The following is a 15782-nucleotide window of genomic DNA, read 5'->3' on the forward strand; positions in this document are numbered from 1 at the left end:
TTTTAGTGTATTCTTTTTAAAAGAAACCTAAAACAGGAGTCGTGGCATAAAAAAAGAAAAAAAAAATTGCTAAACCTCCATAAATTAGAAATATACATCTCTAAAAATAGAGCAATGGTAACCGTAACAATTTAGTAAAAAAAAAGTCAAATTTAAAATATCTCTTTAAAGAAACCTAAAATAGGAGTCATGTCATAAAAAATAAAAAAAGAAAAAAAATGGTTGCTAAACCTCCATAAAAATAGAAATATATAATATCTCCAATAAAAGAGTAACGGAAATATAATAAAAAAAATGTTTTCGTGAAAAAGTAATATTTGGCTATTATTTATTGATTTATTCTTCTTCTTAAAAGAAACCGAAAACGGAAGCCCTGTCATAAGAAAAAAAAAAAAGAAAAAAAGAAAGAAGAAAATGGTTATTAAACCTCCGCGAGTTTCTCTTTGCACGAATTATACTTATTTGGGATCTCCTCACCACTCCAACCCCCAGAATTTCGGCTGCCAATTAATAAACTGCCGTGCCTCCCTCCGATGGCGGACGGAGGAGGAGGAGGAGGAGGAGATGAGCCTGAGGAGCTCAGCGACAAGCAGAAGGCAGAGATCGCCAAATGGTTCCTCGCCAATGCCCCCACCGGGGAGATCCAATACGTCGCCAAGGGTTCTGTCCTTTTTTTCCTTCTTTTGTAGTTTCCCTTTCTGTTTCGCCTGCCCTTCGTTTCCGTCGTTACGGCTCAGATCTGTATGCGGCTTTGCAGACGTGCGATCCATTCTCGGGGACGACAAAATCTACGAGATGGCCGCGGCGGAGGCCTTCCCCCTCCACAACAAGGCGCACTTGCTCGCCCTCGAGATGCCTGATCGAAGCGGTGACGTGAGTCTCCTCTGTTAATTCCTGCCTGTTTCTTGAGAATACCATCGAACACTTTGGTTTGGGTACGAACGGAACTTTGCCGATCAAATTAAGCCGTACTGTTTGGTAGTGAGGTTGTTTCTGTGTAAGAGAACCGAAAATACAAAAAGGAGGTCCATAAGATGCATTATTTTGTTTTCTATAGCTTTTCGGGGAGTTAGATTACACAAACACCAATTGTGGAACGGTTTTGCATGTTGTTGTCACAACGGATATGGTCGGTGATGGTGTGACCATTAGTAACATTTTCCCATATCTACCTGATTTCCTTGACCTTATAATTGGGGTAGAGTTGTCGAGGTATTTGAACCAAGGTTCTTTCAATTGGTGGATTCCTTTGCTAATTTAAGTTGCTTTCCGCTGTTTTCTCTTCTTCTAGAACAGAAACTCGTAACTGCTTATAAAAACGTACTTTTGGTAAACGAATATTTTTTTTCATTATTTCTGAAATTTGAGAAACAGAAAGTTTCTATTTTTTGAAGGTGTCGGCTAGATTAGTTTTACTCCTCTCATGGTCTTGAAAATCAATTGGGGAAGTAGAAACACATGCAGTGTGGTTGAGGAGTAATCAAAGGTTGCCATCTATTTAGTATGATGGGGATATCATTTCAGGATAAGTGGAGAGCAAATGGAGGAGTCTGCTTATATTGTGTTTGAAAGAGCGGACGGATGGGATGGTGGAGACCCATGGTCTTATCATCTGATTAGTCCTTCCAAATTTGTGTGCCAGCCACCAAAATATTTCATGGAAATAAAAGTCAATGAGCCTCTTGAAATCATAGTTTGCTAGTCTTCTCGTCTGTATTTTTCTGATTTGATCATGTGGATCATATAATATAGAAACAAAGTCTGACCACATGAACTTCTTTTATTAATTTCTTTCTATGTTCAACTTATTACAAATCTTTCAAACTTCCTTGTGGTGATTTGTATATAATAGCCCCCATTGTTAATCTACTATGAAAAGTACCCATTATCTTTGCTTACAATTTAACAAGCAAGCATCCTAGAAATTTATGGTGATTCCACAAAGCCTTTCTTTTACCTTTAACAGTGATGAAATATCTGCACACCTACTCTTTTATTGTTACTTAAAATCTATTAAAAAGATGGATTATCAAAGAAATTTTTTATTGTTCATCAATATAGATACAATATTGTTCTTTCTTGGTGTTCACATCATCGCTGTTGCTCCCACCACTAGATGTCAATTTCCTCGACCACCATCACTATTGCCTTCTCCATCTGCTTCTTTTACCACAATTATTATATCTATTACCTTGTTCTCCAAGACCACTTGCATCCCAGCTACCCAACTCCTTTCCATGGCAGTTGGTTCCTTCACCACCCTCTTTGATGCCATGAGTGTCCCATTGCTCGATTTCCACCACTACGATTACCACCATGCCACTGTAACCAACTCCACCAGTCCTACAGCCTCCTCCATCATATTCTTTACTTTCAACACTTGGCCTCCTTAGCTGTATCTAATTTTTATGCCATCATGTCTAGGTCTTTGCCATTTCCTCCTTATCACTTACCAAATCAACACCCCCCTTGTTGCCTTCATTGATAGTTGTGGTAAATTTTTTGAATTGAGGAAGAGATGAGAACAATAGGTTAATTTTGTCATTCTACATGAAAAGTATACTCATATCTTTTGGCTATTGCATTTATGAATTGTAGGCTTCATTGACATTAATAACATAGTGAATTATGTAAATCAAGTGTTATGTCCCACAATGTTTAGTACAGATTGAATACCCAAACTACTGACTTTCAGGTTTCACATGGATGCATATCATTAGTATCTAGGATAGTCCACCTAATTAAAAAATTATGGTCGAAAATCAAAGTTGTAGCACTCTTTGCCGTATCTAGCCCATTCTATCAAACTGAACTTTCTGATTGTTATTGTTGTTGTTTTTGTATCTACAAATGTAGCATAAATGTCGCTCATAATAGATTTTTTGTACTTTTAGGGGTCATTGTATTGAATATATTCTCATGTTAAATTACCAGAAAAAAAAGATTTCAGCTCTTCGGAACTTCAATAGGAACTTCAGCTATTTGTGCTAAAAACTTATCCATAAATTGTCCCCGCCCCCTTTTTTTTTTTCCGTTTGAAGTGCATAGAGGACACAATTGTCTGCTATCATGGATACCTAATTGTGAAAAGCAAACAAATCATAGGCAGTAATGCCCTGGAGGTTATAGAAAAAGTGATTTTATTTTCATGTATGCATGCTTGGTACTGTATAGAAAGCATAGTTTCATGTTTTTGATTTCAGTATGTTATTATGAAGGCATTACAAGGATTTCATCTAATTGAAAATCAACTTTATCATACTTCTGTGTCTATATAATCCTCTGTGATAGTATGTCTAGTATGTCTGATTGAGAAGTTGGATTATTTTTTTCCAAAACTTCATTGGCACTATCTTTATATGCTTGAGCAATTAGTTGAGGAAATATGCATTAATGTCTGAATTTTGGTATTTGCATTTAGGTACTTATTACAACATATGGAGAACTTGACAAAATCAATTATTTTGATCCCAGGACTGCTCAAGTTGCTACAGTGGATCATGTGAAACAAGTAATCTCATATCTTTATCATTTATTTTATGCTCCCATTTACATTGTAGATGAAGTTACCATTCTTTTGGAACAAAAAATTAGGCTAACCAAAAGTATATTTTAGTTTTACCTTTAAGTGTTTATTTAGGGTTGTTAAACATAAAGGATATATGTTAACCAACTGATACTTTCATAGACAAGGTTTTAATATCCTTCGTGAAAAGTTCTGATTATCTGTTGGAGTTGCCGATTCAGCTTTCAGCACATGGACTGTTGTAAAACACAATATGTTATGAATCAGAGTCAGCCATCCAGCTTCAGAAGACACTGGCAGATTTCTAGATCTGTTCACAGGATGTGGGAACATGGACATAATGATATGAAGAGACTTCAGAAAATTAAGCAAAATATCTTTTAAAAAGATCATATTTAGAAGCTGTAATCATGACCACACAAAGAAAACTGCATATTCACATCATATTGATGAAGAGCGTAAGCATAGCTACCAATATGATGAATTGGTAGGCCACAAAATTTCCCTGTATGGAGAAACAGACATTGTGATATAATCTACTCAGCTTGTTGTTCTGAACTGAATAAAGATTAATGTATTAAGAACCTTTGATAGCAAAAATCCGTAATACATTGATAAGGTTACACATATTTGATGCAAACACATATCCAAGTGTTTGATTCAGCAAGGAGACAAAATGAAGATCTGGGAACATAGGAGAAGAGTAGTTAACTGAATTATTGTGATATTTACACCATGTATTCGGTGATATCAATAAGAAATAAATTATTTTTCATAACATAGTACTTCAAGATTTTATAGAAGTCAACAGAAACTTATGGTAAATAATTAATGTAAATCCGATGCTCAATATTTTATGACGGCAACAGTAAGCCTAAAGTTGTATATCCACCTAATCAATAATCACAAGATCAGCAATCATTGGACATAAATTTTTCTAATTGAAGAAGTTGGCAGAATTTGCTTTACCTAACTCCCCTTTTTAATGATGGGGCATGGTGACTTCATATGTATAATTACAATATCCAAAGATGATCAGGTGGCTTATCATGCTATTGAGACATCCTGCTCAAAAAAAGTTCTCCTCCTAAATTTTCCTTCTATGATGATCTGATAGCAGACAATTGTTGGTGGTACAACCATTTGCAAGTGGCAATATTGGTGTTCATTTGTTAGATCGTTTCAATGTTGCACTAAACTAATGGATCAAAAAGTTATTCCTCTAATGCTTTTAGGCAGCTAATGGGTGGGCCTTGATGCATCAATTCTATTTCTTGGAGCTTGAACCTTGAGCATCATGGATTCTAATTGAAATAGCCTCTTTTTATGCATAATCCTAAACATGTCTGAGCATCTCAGACCTAATCATGAGAGAAATTATTAAAAAGATTTCTCATTTAAGTGAGAGATGGTTCTAGCATGAGTAGGAAATGCAACAATGTATGTTTATCTACTTGTGTATAATGTCAATGATAATTTTACCAAGAATAGTTGTTTTTTTATGCTTATGAAAAATTTGATTCAAAGTTTTATTGTTACTTTACAAGTAAATCAAGTATTTTGTATCTTTTGTTAATTATTTTTATATTAAAATTGTATTAAATGTAGCTGGTGGAACAATGTTAAATAATCTGCTTATGCATTGATTATGACCATCAAGAGAAGATAGGAGTCCTTGAAGTTCGAAAATTCTGAACACATGCACTAAGAAATTAATTTGAATAGTATTATTTATAATGTATTCATTATGAACTTTTGTTCTTTTTATTGAATTTGTGTTCATTCTCATATTGTTTAACCAATCAATAAATTTAATTATTATCCCTGGTCCCGTGCATCAATTTTTTTTTTTTTTGCATATTGATCTCTTACAGTCAGCTTTGATGAGGTAATCTTGTTTCATATCTGGCCTTGTCTGGATTATGGTATTAAAGAAATTTTACCACATTCTTTCTAGTTGTTTTTTCTATCATGGAATTCTAAAGTTAACTGATTACAATGTTGTATATTCTTTAGGTTTGTACAAATGTACGACCCGCCAATGATGATGAGCTCCCATCTCCATATATTGAAGATTTCCGGTACATTGTGGATTTTCTAGGAATGGCCTTTAGATCTTCAGTATAAGTGTCTAAATCTCTGTTGGGTCTAAAAACACCATAGTGGATTATTGTTTTCTTTTTTTTTAATTGTTGTCCACTTGGCAAATAAAACATGAGGATTTGTGGAGTAAGGTAATAAATAAACCTTCATCGGTTATCATATCATGTTATGTAAGTTACTTTAGCTATATGACTCGCATATTTCTTGTTAATAATTTGTTTATTTTAAATAATAATTTTCTGAAATTGCAAGCAGCTATATAATTTTCCTAATTTAAGAAAACAATCCTTGATGATTGTTGATTAGATTTTCCTAATCATAATTAGATGGGATTATGCCCTATTTGGGACCTTTTAATTATTTTTTAGAATTAAAATATAGAAATGTGATTGGATTAATTTCTTGATTAGAAAAAATAACAATCTTGATGGCTGTGACCATATCGTTATTGGAATCATGATTAGTCAGCTTCTGCCTATTTGAGATTTTTTTTTAAATTTCTAGGGGTCATTTGATGTCATTATAGTTATAAGAATCTAGCGCTCCTGATAGATTTGTTTTCTTTTCCTGAGATTTTAGAAGGGATTTGAAATTGTTGGCCATGGGATCAATTTCATTGTATAGTACAGATAGGTGCGTAGGAATATTCTGGGTACCATAAGGGTCTTTTCGTCATGTGATTGGGAGGAGAGACCCACCTTTTCTCTTGTACACAGCTGATGGATTAAAAAGAGGGAAATTGTATTCTGTGTAAGAAACCTGTGATAAACCCATCCTTTTTTGAGAGTTCATCCTACTGCTAAACCCATCTTCGTTTGAACTAATCTTCACTTTTCATCTTTTCCTTCTGCTGTAAGTTGCACTTTATTGGGATTTGGTGATTTGCTGATGTGGAGATTTACATGACATGTTCATAAATGGATTAAATGTGCCTCTAAATATAGGTTTTCTAGGTTTTATGCACTAAGCAATATGTCGACGATGCATCTCTGAAACTCATATAGCTCTCTAGTTATCAACAAATGCAATTTTCATACTTCCGTGAAACTATTGAATGATTAGTTTTAGACTCAGCTCGCTGTTTAGATTTTTGCTTTCTGGTGATTGGTCATTTTTAAAAATACGTTGATTGTTGCTTCTCTGAAGAATATGGAAGTCAATGATCAAAACAAATACCCACTAAGAAGCCTAAGAATTTCACGCATTTCATGACTTCAACCGACATACTTTTTTTATTTAAGTATATTTTTTTAATATATTGTCTTGGTATTTTATGCAGGAGTACCCTTGATGCTGAACTCAGCAAATATGTTGGTGAAACTTATCCAAAGGGAGTGTGTGCAGTTTACTGTGTTAGTGGAAAAGATGCAGAAGGACCAGGAGCTGATTTTGAGTTTGTAGTGGTGATTTCTGCTGTGAAGCATAGCCCACAAAATTTCTGGTATGTGAATATACAGAAGTTCAATCAATTTTGTTCTAAAGTTGATGTGGTTTAATCCTTTCAGTTTTTCACCATTGATCTTGATTATATTGCATGATGATCTTTTATTTGCTAACTCTAGGGATGCAGTCAAATGCACAGTGCATAATCATGTCAAACATGATTTAGTTTGATAAAAAATTCTAAGATATTCCTTTTCAGTACCTTACCAAATTTTAGCTCCACAGAAGTCATACAACTATCAAGTATGCCAGGTGTAGCATCCTATGAATCATGAATATGAGCGATCTACAATGATACAATAAAATGCTGTTGTGTTGACATGATGTATGATAATAAAAATATTTTAGATCTGCATTATAGTAGATGAAAAAACTTGGTATTTATGTACTATTAGAATGTGTAGTTACATATCATAATAGATAATATGTAATAAATAGTGTCTTTAACCTATTCATTAAGAAAAACAGAAATTAACACACTCCAAGTTAGAATATGCTAATAACTTTTGGAAAACTGTCGGTTGAATCTTAATTTTTTTCATTTATAAAAATAATTAACATCCGAAAGAACCCCAAAAATTTTCTCAAGAAGTGTGCATGGAGTCTCTCCTAGGTATGGTTGTATTTTTAAATTATTCAAAAAACTGACGTGCGAAGTAACTGACATGTTTCTGAGAAGTACCCTGCAACTATGTTATCCTACACATATGTGACATGGATACAACTAATAGTTTGAAGGTCTAAAAGCATATCATAGACATATTGAACCATTCATAATCACGTCATCTTTAGGATGTTTAAGCACCCATTTATAGAAATTAATAAACATTGTTTTATTCTTTTTCCAGGATATGCACCAGAGGCAAACATGTCAAGTCTTGAATTAGATTACCGGTGACTGCAAAATTTTATAAGTTAAAAATAGGAAATGAGTAGGCACAGAAACGGGTGTCATTTTTGAGGACTTTTTTTTGTTTACATCGCCATATTAATGGTTTGTTGGATTGCCATGGTATGCTGGTTTGTTCTGAGTACTAACGGTACAAAAGGACAACAATTAGATGACATGTGAGAGAGAGAGAGAGAGAGAGGGAGAGAGAGAGATTGCAAGATTTCCTCCTCTTTGTCTTTTCTCCTTTTTGTAGTGTTCCCTGGGAGTAGACTCAGAGATTGTGTCCTAATCATGTGATTGAAAAGGTTGATTAGTTTGGTCAAGGCTTGTTCAGTTTGGCTTTGGGTCGAGAAATGTCAGGGTTAGAATGATTTTGGTTGAAACTTTTGTTTTTCAAAAGCAACCTGTTGTTTCAAAGGTTCAACTGAAGTAGGGCGGAATTTGTATACTTGAAATAGTCTAAATCCATGAATCAGAATTCCTTAATTAAATTCTAACATTCTACATCCATTTGGAGACAAGTTTTTATGGATCTTTTGCAATCATAGACATGAAGATTTGGTATTTTTGTAATTGTCAATAGATATTTTTTGCCATTCAGCTTCAATCTCTGATACAGCAGTTAATTATAGAACTTCTTTTCGGTTCACTAAAGAAATAAAGAAAATTAAAATCTGTGGAAAGTAGTTTTACTACTTGAAAAAGGAAAATAGTTTGATTTGAATTTCTTTTGAAATTTCTTTTCTTAAGGGTTTTTAATGTGTGGTAAGGGGTTCTTGAACAGACTAAGGGTATGTTTAATGTAATTTTTGACAAATCTAAGAGGAAAACTAAGGGTATGGTTAAAATGGATGAAAAGAAAATCCTGTAAGAAGTTTTAGGTATCTTGGATTTAAAAAAAAAAATTAGGAAGCAATTGATAAAAATACTGTACATGGTAAAAGAGACAAGGTTAAAGTAGAGTATTATTAGTAATCATGTATGGTTGTCATGCGGTTCTTTAGTTAAAAGAACAACTTTATGAGATAGCTAGACATCCTATATGAATTAGAGTGTTTGTCAGGTAGCAGATGTGTATATAAAATTTGTATAGCAGGATGAGAATGTTGAGGTAGATGTAGAGGTTTACTAGCAACAAGGATAGAAATATGTTCATTTAAAATATAGGTGTATACTTGGTTAGGCAATGTGTCTTAATTTGAATTAGTGGTGAAAGATGAGGAAGAAAAAGACCTTAGATAACTTGAATAGAGACAATAAATTAAAGATTTGATTGCTCTTACATTTAACTAGATATTACCCTACACAAATTATCATGGTGAGAGAAGATCCATTTGTATTTTTTGCTTTTAGTTTGTGAATAATTAGCTTGAATGTTTCTTTAGATGAACTGCAACAAAGAGCATAGTATGCTATAAGTTCCTCATTTTTCCTTGTTTCTTTAGCTAATCATCAGATTTCTTGGTTTAATTGCTTATTGATTGCTTTCACCTTTTGTTTTTCGCATCAATTTTCTAATATTGTTCAAATAATACATAATGTGCATAGTAAACACTTCAATGGGATTCAAACTCTTGACCTCTGGATTGTGCACACTACACCATAACCACTAGGTTGTCTTCTTAGAAACCTCATATCAATGTTGTTTACTCTTATAGCATGTACAAGTTTTCTAGTTTTACAATGCTACTTCATTTGAAAGAACAATTTTGATCTTAGAAAGTTAATATACTTCTGCCTGCTCATATGTACTCTTGCTAGTGGAGTAATATCAGCATAGTTTGTAGGATCAGCCAATGCATCCAGTTTGAGATTTGTGGGGATGGATCCTGATTCCAGGCCCCATGAATTCAAAGGGATTAATCAGAAGTAAGGCGGAATTGACTAAATCCAGTCAACTTCAGATGATTTTGGAATTTGGCTGGTTCCTGATTTCTTCCATTTGATTTGTTGGATTCCGTCGCATGTTGATTCAAATGTTTACTGAGTGCGACCAATTATGGGGTTTTCTACTTCATTCAATTTGACCTAGTTTTGGCATGGTTATGATTGATTTGGACCAAAATCTGGTTAATTACAGCTAATCTATATTGACGCCTGTCAATGTTGGTGCTTTCCAACAAGTTTGAGTTTAATTAAAAAAAAATCCAATACTACAATCCATATAGATATTTTTAGCCTATCCAAAGGCCAAATAGTAGATTTTCCGTCTAAAGTTGATCCTATGAACCAAGGTTTTAAATGTTTGTCTGACGGATATATACTTACCAGTATTTATTGGTCTAGTCCAGTACTAGTATTGAAACATATAGGTTGATGTCGGTACAAATATCATTCATTTTTATTTTTATCATTTCATTCAATAATACTGTGTAGTACAAGGCAGTATACTGATACCACTGGTCCAATAGTTTATTGAATCCAGTATCGGACAGACTTTTTAAACACTGCTATGAAATATGCCTATTATAATATAACAGTAATGAACAAATGTCTTCTTGTGAATCTAAACTCATTGCACGACAGCCGCATTCCTTTTGGCTTCTGAAGTTTCCTCTGTAGTTATGCAGCTTATGCTTAGATTTTGTTTAATTTTTTTCCAACAAAACAGAGGAGTTGGCTTTATTTTGAGCCTTAATTTCAATTATGTTGCTTTTTCCAGCAATGGGATCTGGCAGTCAATTTGGAATATAGAATTCAAGGATGATCTGCAATTTGTGGAAATAAAAGGAAAGATACAGGTAAATAGGTCGTCTTTGATAAAATAGAGGGTCAATTGTCATATCTTAGATGATGTTAATTATTGTTGATAATTGCTACTAGTGTGTTGCTCTGCAGTATGTCTGACACTAATATCTCTGTCAGGTAGGAGCCCATTACTTTGAAGAAGGAAATGTCCAGTTGGATGCTAAACTTGAATGCAAGGACTCCACCATCTTCCAGGTGATTGTGAACAAACAGTTAACCCTGGTGATTAAGAATGAAAGTCGCTTATTGAAGTTCTTGAAGTTGCTGAGCTTTTGGTAGCCTTTATCTACTTATGCAGTAATATCAAATGATTATTTATATGGCAGCACAACGATAACTATTGGAAGGAAGAATGACAAACCTTTGCTTTTCTGGTTTTACAGATCCAAATTTTCTAGTTTTTCATCTGCTTAAGTATATTCTTTTATATATCAAACTTCCCAAAATGCAGTTTCTTTTCTGTCTTTTTATTTCTTTTGTGTAAATTTTCTCTGCTCAACTTGGTATATTTTCTACATTTGATACCTATCTTGTGTGTTGTAGCTCTGCTGCATTTTATAGATAGGGTACTGACGAAGCAATACATGATCTTTATATTTTTGGAACTATGAAATCATTAAGGTGGCTCTGGGACCTTAATATTTGGACCAAGGGCTATGCTGCTCAGTATTTTCTCCGAGCCAAAACTGAGCAGAATTTGATCCATGCAATATGCCTCCTTATCTGGTGCTATTGTTATTTTGTTATGGAAAATTACATATCCAATATGCCATATCCAATAAGCTAACTGATGATCCAAGAAATGCTTGAAGATCATGTTCTCATATGCTAAAGATCAGTGACGCTCACACAAACTGTCATTTTCAGTCTCCTGAAGATAGTGCTGTCTCAATAACCAACATTGTTCGGCACCATGAGACTGAATATCTGGCATCCCTTGAGGTTTCATCCTCTGTCCTATCTCATTGTTTCTTATTTGAATAACTAAAGAAAGAGTATTAACTTTCTCTGTATGCAGGCATCATATGTGAATTTACCTGACACCACTTTCAAGGTAACTTCTATTTTTCTGGATCTTTCAGCATACATGAGGTTGCATAATTTCATAGTTTGCATAGTGTATATATGATTAAGTTGACCTTTGGTTAGGTAAATTATATCACCATCTTAGTGATACTGGAAATTTTTGAAATTGATCTCTGCCATCTGAAGTATCCCAATACAATGAACCATAAATTTTGGACCTTATTTGCAATATCCATTAGGTCATCTAAATTATTGAAATAAATTATAATATCATTATAGTTTTTAACCACCTTTTATATGGTTTAAACTTTTATGTACCTATCATGTTTTTATGAAGGGGATTACTTTAAAGGGTGAAATATCAAACCTCAAGAGGTTTCATCATTGGTTTGAATATGTCAGAGTTCATAGATATCTGAATTTAGAAGAACTTTCTACAAATAGCAGTATAAATATAACTATATAAATATATGTATGGAATGCTTAATCATGTATATGTTTTAGATTCTTAATGTCAATTAGAATATTAAATGATTGTAATCAAATTTCTTACATTTTTGTTGAAGAATTCTAGAAGTGCCTCATCCATTGATGGCATTTAAAATTTGGTTTTGTTACTAGTAAATCTCCTTGTGCAGGAAAATAGTGTGCATGGCTTCCATCATGAAAAACTAATCCGTATCCTTTCTGCTGATCATTAATGATGCTGTTGATAAAACATCATTCTTGTTTGTTAAATGGTGGGGTTACTTGTTTGCTGAATATGAATATCACATCATATATGTCTAGAAGAGATCCTAATGCTGTTTTTCATGTCGATCATTTCTCTTCTATTCTAATCATTACTGCTGGTGCCAAAAGGAATACCTGTTTTCTCCATTTCTTTCATCTTTAGTAATTCTAAAATTTATCAATTCTAGTCTGCCAACATCAATGATTTCTTTTTATGCTTTCATGTAGGATCTTAGAAGGAAACTTCCAGTTACTCGTACGTTATTCCCATGGCAGAATACTATGCAATTCAGCCTTACTAGAGATATAACAAAAGAAATGGGGATTGGAAAGTGAAGGTGCACACAGTGATGAGATGGCAACCTTTTATTTCCATTCAAACTCCAGAGTTCATTATATTGAAGTTCTGATTTTTTTTTCTTATTTTATTTCTCCAGATACAATAGTTGTAAAGAGAGACTTGCTTTTGTCACAGCTTGGCATATGTCCATCCGTGTTTCACAAATATGTACAACTTTCTGTATTCTCCATGTACTCCACTTGTATATTGCACAATGTTTGGAAAGAAATCATGTCTTCTGCAATTTTGTCGTCTTGGTTTAACGATGTCATCTAGAAGTTCAGTGTTAAACTGATTCCGGAGGGTGGCGGGCGAGATCGGACAACCTCAACTGTGCTCTACAATCTTCCACTGTTATTATGCTCGATTTTGTCCTTGAACAAAGACTATATGTATCAGCTTTACACAGCCTATATTACCATGGTAGATGATATCCAGAACCATGCCATAGAACTCATTTTTGACCATGTCAGAATGCTAATTGAGTTCAACCGCTATGCTGCAGACATTTCTTTTTGCTGTATGTATGAAGACATCACTGCTTGCACTAGAAGTAGAAATTTCTTTGAAGTTGCAGTTCCTCCTTTGAAACTGTTTTATGATCATGTAGTTTCTATGGCATTGAACCTAACGTACTCTTGGTGATGGCTTGCAACAAAAATAGTTGCCCACATTGAATGAACTCCTCAGAACTCATCTTGATAGGTCTTTTGCTGACAGACTTTGCCATTAGGGGGTTGCACTACAGTTTTAGAACAAATTGAAGACATCAAACCTAAAATTTGTGATAGAACTTATAGAAGTTATAGGTGATCTGGATCATCCTGATTATGATATCCAAAAAGGTTCCAAAAATAAATGTTATTTAATAGCCAGGATGTGCTTTAATAGTCTGATTTAAAAACCTGACGTCAGAGTTAGCATCAATGGATCTCGAGGATCCTTTTGCTTGTAGTGGATTAGGCTGTCTATCAGCATGTTGTAATGAGTTCATTTGGATTGTAGCAAAAAGATCATAGGTATAATTTAGTTCAGTTTTTAAGTATAACTTGATTAATTTCTATTTAATCAACCCAAACTTCTACCGATATAATTTAGTTCAGTATAATTTGATCAATTTTTATTAAATCAACCCAAGCTTCTATAGAACTATTAGGACATGCTTTTATCATTTCCGATCATATCATACAGGGCTCCTTACGTTACCAATTTTTATTAAATCAACCCAAGTTTCATACATGTTGGATGCCACCATGGCCCAATCATACCTTAGTTAAATGATGCGTTGCAACGAATCTTAACCTGTAGCAACATAAAAAGGATGAACGTGAACAGAGGATGCAGCTCGCGTGTGCCATAGCAGTAGTGGAGGGTCGAAGCTGTCTTATTGGCTGATTCAACTGTGACCTGGAGAGTGCGGCCCACCGACCGAAGGTGAAGTAGTGTATACCGCAGCAGTCCCTGCGGGGCCCGCGCCGGGGGAATCGATGCCGACATGCCACCTCACCCCGCGACTGTGGACCCCATGAGATGCGGGACCCACGCGATACGGACCAACGGAGAGCGACTTCCTCCAATCGTCGACGGGCAGTTCGTCGAGTGGTGAAATCTCGAAAATGCCCCCAAACTTTTCCGAATTCCCTCTTTGTAATCATGGGAACTCAGAAGGGATCGTTTATACGAATGACCCCGAAAAGAATGAATATGTCATCATCTCTCTGTCAGAGAAGTATATGCAAAATGCTAAAGCATGTTGAGACATTTATCTATCATTAAATGATTGAGTTCAGACACCAAAGAAACTATCTCTTACATGCTTTCATGTCATCGACATAGCTCATTAAAACGAAAAGGTCGCAGCAAGAAAATTGATACACATCGATGTACATATAATAATACTAGACCCTCTGCGTGACACCAAGGGCACTATGGTAATTTGGTCCGCCTCCGCCATCTACCGCTTCTAGTCGTCGGTGTCATCATCCCCGCCGAAGATGGAGAAGCGGTAGTAGAGGAGGAAGAGGATGAGCAGCAGGAGGAGCGCGACGCCGACGGGGGAGCCCCCGACGCGGTGGATGGAGTCGGGGGAGCCGGCGGCGAATATGTCCGAGAGAATGGCGCCACGGTCCGACGAGAGGAAGCGGATCACCAGAACGAGGAGGACGGGGAGGAGCAGCAACCCCGCGGGGCTCAGCATGTCGGAGATGGCCCCTGTTATGGCTTCCCCACCCCCGCCGACGAGGAACGGCGCCGCCACCACCACCCCCACCACCACCGCCAGCAGAACACCATGAGGTGGACCTCCCTGCCCCTCCTGATCCAACATCAGTACGCCTCTCTTTCTCTGTTCTCTTCTCCTCCCTTTCCTGCACCGATCAACACATTTATGCAGTGAAGTCGGCCATGGACGACACGGTAGTGATTTGGGCGGTGGCAGATTAGGGGTTTGATTTCTTGCTTGGGAAGGGGAAAGAGGGAGTTGGGAAAGAGGGGAGAAGGTGTTGTGATTTGGACATCGGTAGTAGCGAAAGAGCCGGTGTCCATGTGACGATCACATGACAACAGGGACGCGTGTGTCACGGCGATTGGACGTGGCCAATCCCGGCCGATTTAGATTTTGTCTCTCCTCCTTGGTTGCACGTGACTAGAACGTGCTGGCATGGCTTTGGTGGGGTTGACCCAACTAATTAGTACCGTAAGAAAATTGGAATATAAAGAGAATTATAGAATTTATATCACGTAAATTTATCCAAATATGTGACGAAGTGATTTAGATTTGGATTGGGACATTCCTGAGGAAACTTATGAGAATAACCTTATGTATATTTTAATTATGGTAGGATGGATCATAGGGTAAATCAATACTATGAGAAAACTTCGTTCCTTAATAGAGAAGTATGTAGATAATCAAGTCTTTACCATAGATAGTATTCTTACATCATTTCTAATGATCAGGATGTCATCCACATATA

At 35.5% G+C, this 15782-nt stretch overlaps 2 protein-coding genes across 4 annotated transcripts; one reads left to right on the plus strand and one right to left on the minus strand.

Annotated features, from left to right (window-relative positions):
- The first annotated feature begins 399 nt into the window (after nucleotides 1-399).
- On the plus strand, nucleotides 400-13054 carry LOC103971274 (F-actin-capping protein subunit alpha). 3 transcript variants are annotated; one of them, XM_065173231.1, is made up of 11 exons: nucleotides 400-660; nucleotides 758-873; nucleotides 3475-3511; nucleotides 5543-5607; nucleotides 6909-7070; nucleotides 10627-10705; nucleotides 10830-10907; nucleotides 11580-11654; nucleotides 11731-11766; nucleotides 12699-12808; nucleotides 12908-13054. In XM_065173231.1, exons 1-10 carry the CDS (start codon nucleotides 415-417, stop codon nucleotides 12804-12806), a joined length of 1002 nt encoding a protein of 333 aa, XP_065029303.1. In that variant the 5' UTR covers nucleotides 400-414; the 3' UTR covers nucleotides 12807-12808; nucleotides 12908-13054. The 3 variants fall into 3 exon arrangements, with proteins under 3 accessions (XP_065029303.1, XP_065029304.1, XP_009383539.2); XM_009385264.3 differs by having other exon boundaries at nucleotides 449-660; nucleotides 3422-3511; XM_065173232.1 differs by having other exon boundaries at nucleotides 12699-13054.
- Nucleotides 13055-14551: 1497 nt separating this feature from the next.
- On the minus strand, nucleotides 14552-15305 carry LOC103971275 (uncharacterized). Its single transcript, XM_009385267.3, has one exon. It carries the CDS (start codon nucleotides 15134-15136, stop codon nucleotides 14774-14776), a length of 363 nt encoding a protein of 120 aa, XP_009383542.1. The 5' UTR covers nucleotides 15137-15305; the 3' UTR covers nucleotides 14552-14773.
- Between the last annotated feature and the right edge of the window lie 477 nt (nucleotides 15306-15782).

This window comes from Musa acuminata, chromosome BXJ3-11, assembly GCF_036884655.1.
Source record: "Musa acuminata AAA Group cultivar baxijiao chromosome BXJ3-11, Cavendish_Baxijiao_AAA, whole genome shotgun sequence".
Lineage (NCBI taxonomy): Eukaryota > Viridiplantae > Streptophyta > Magnoliopsida > Zingiberales > Musaceae > Musa > Musa acuminata.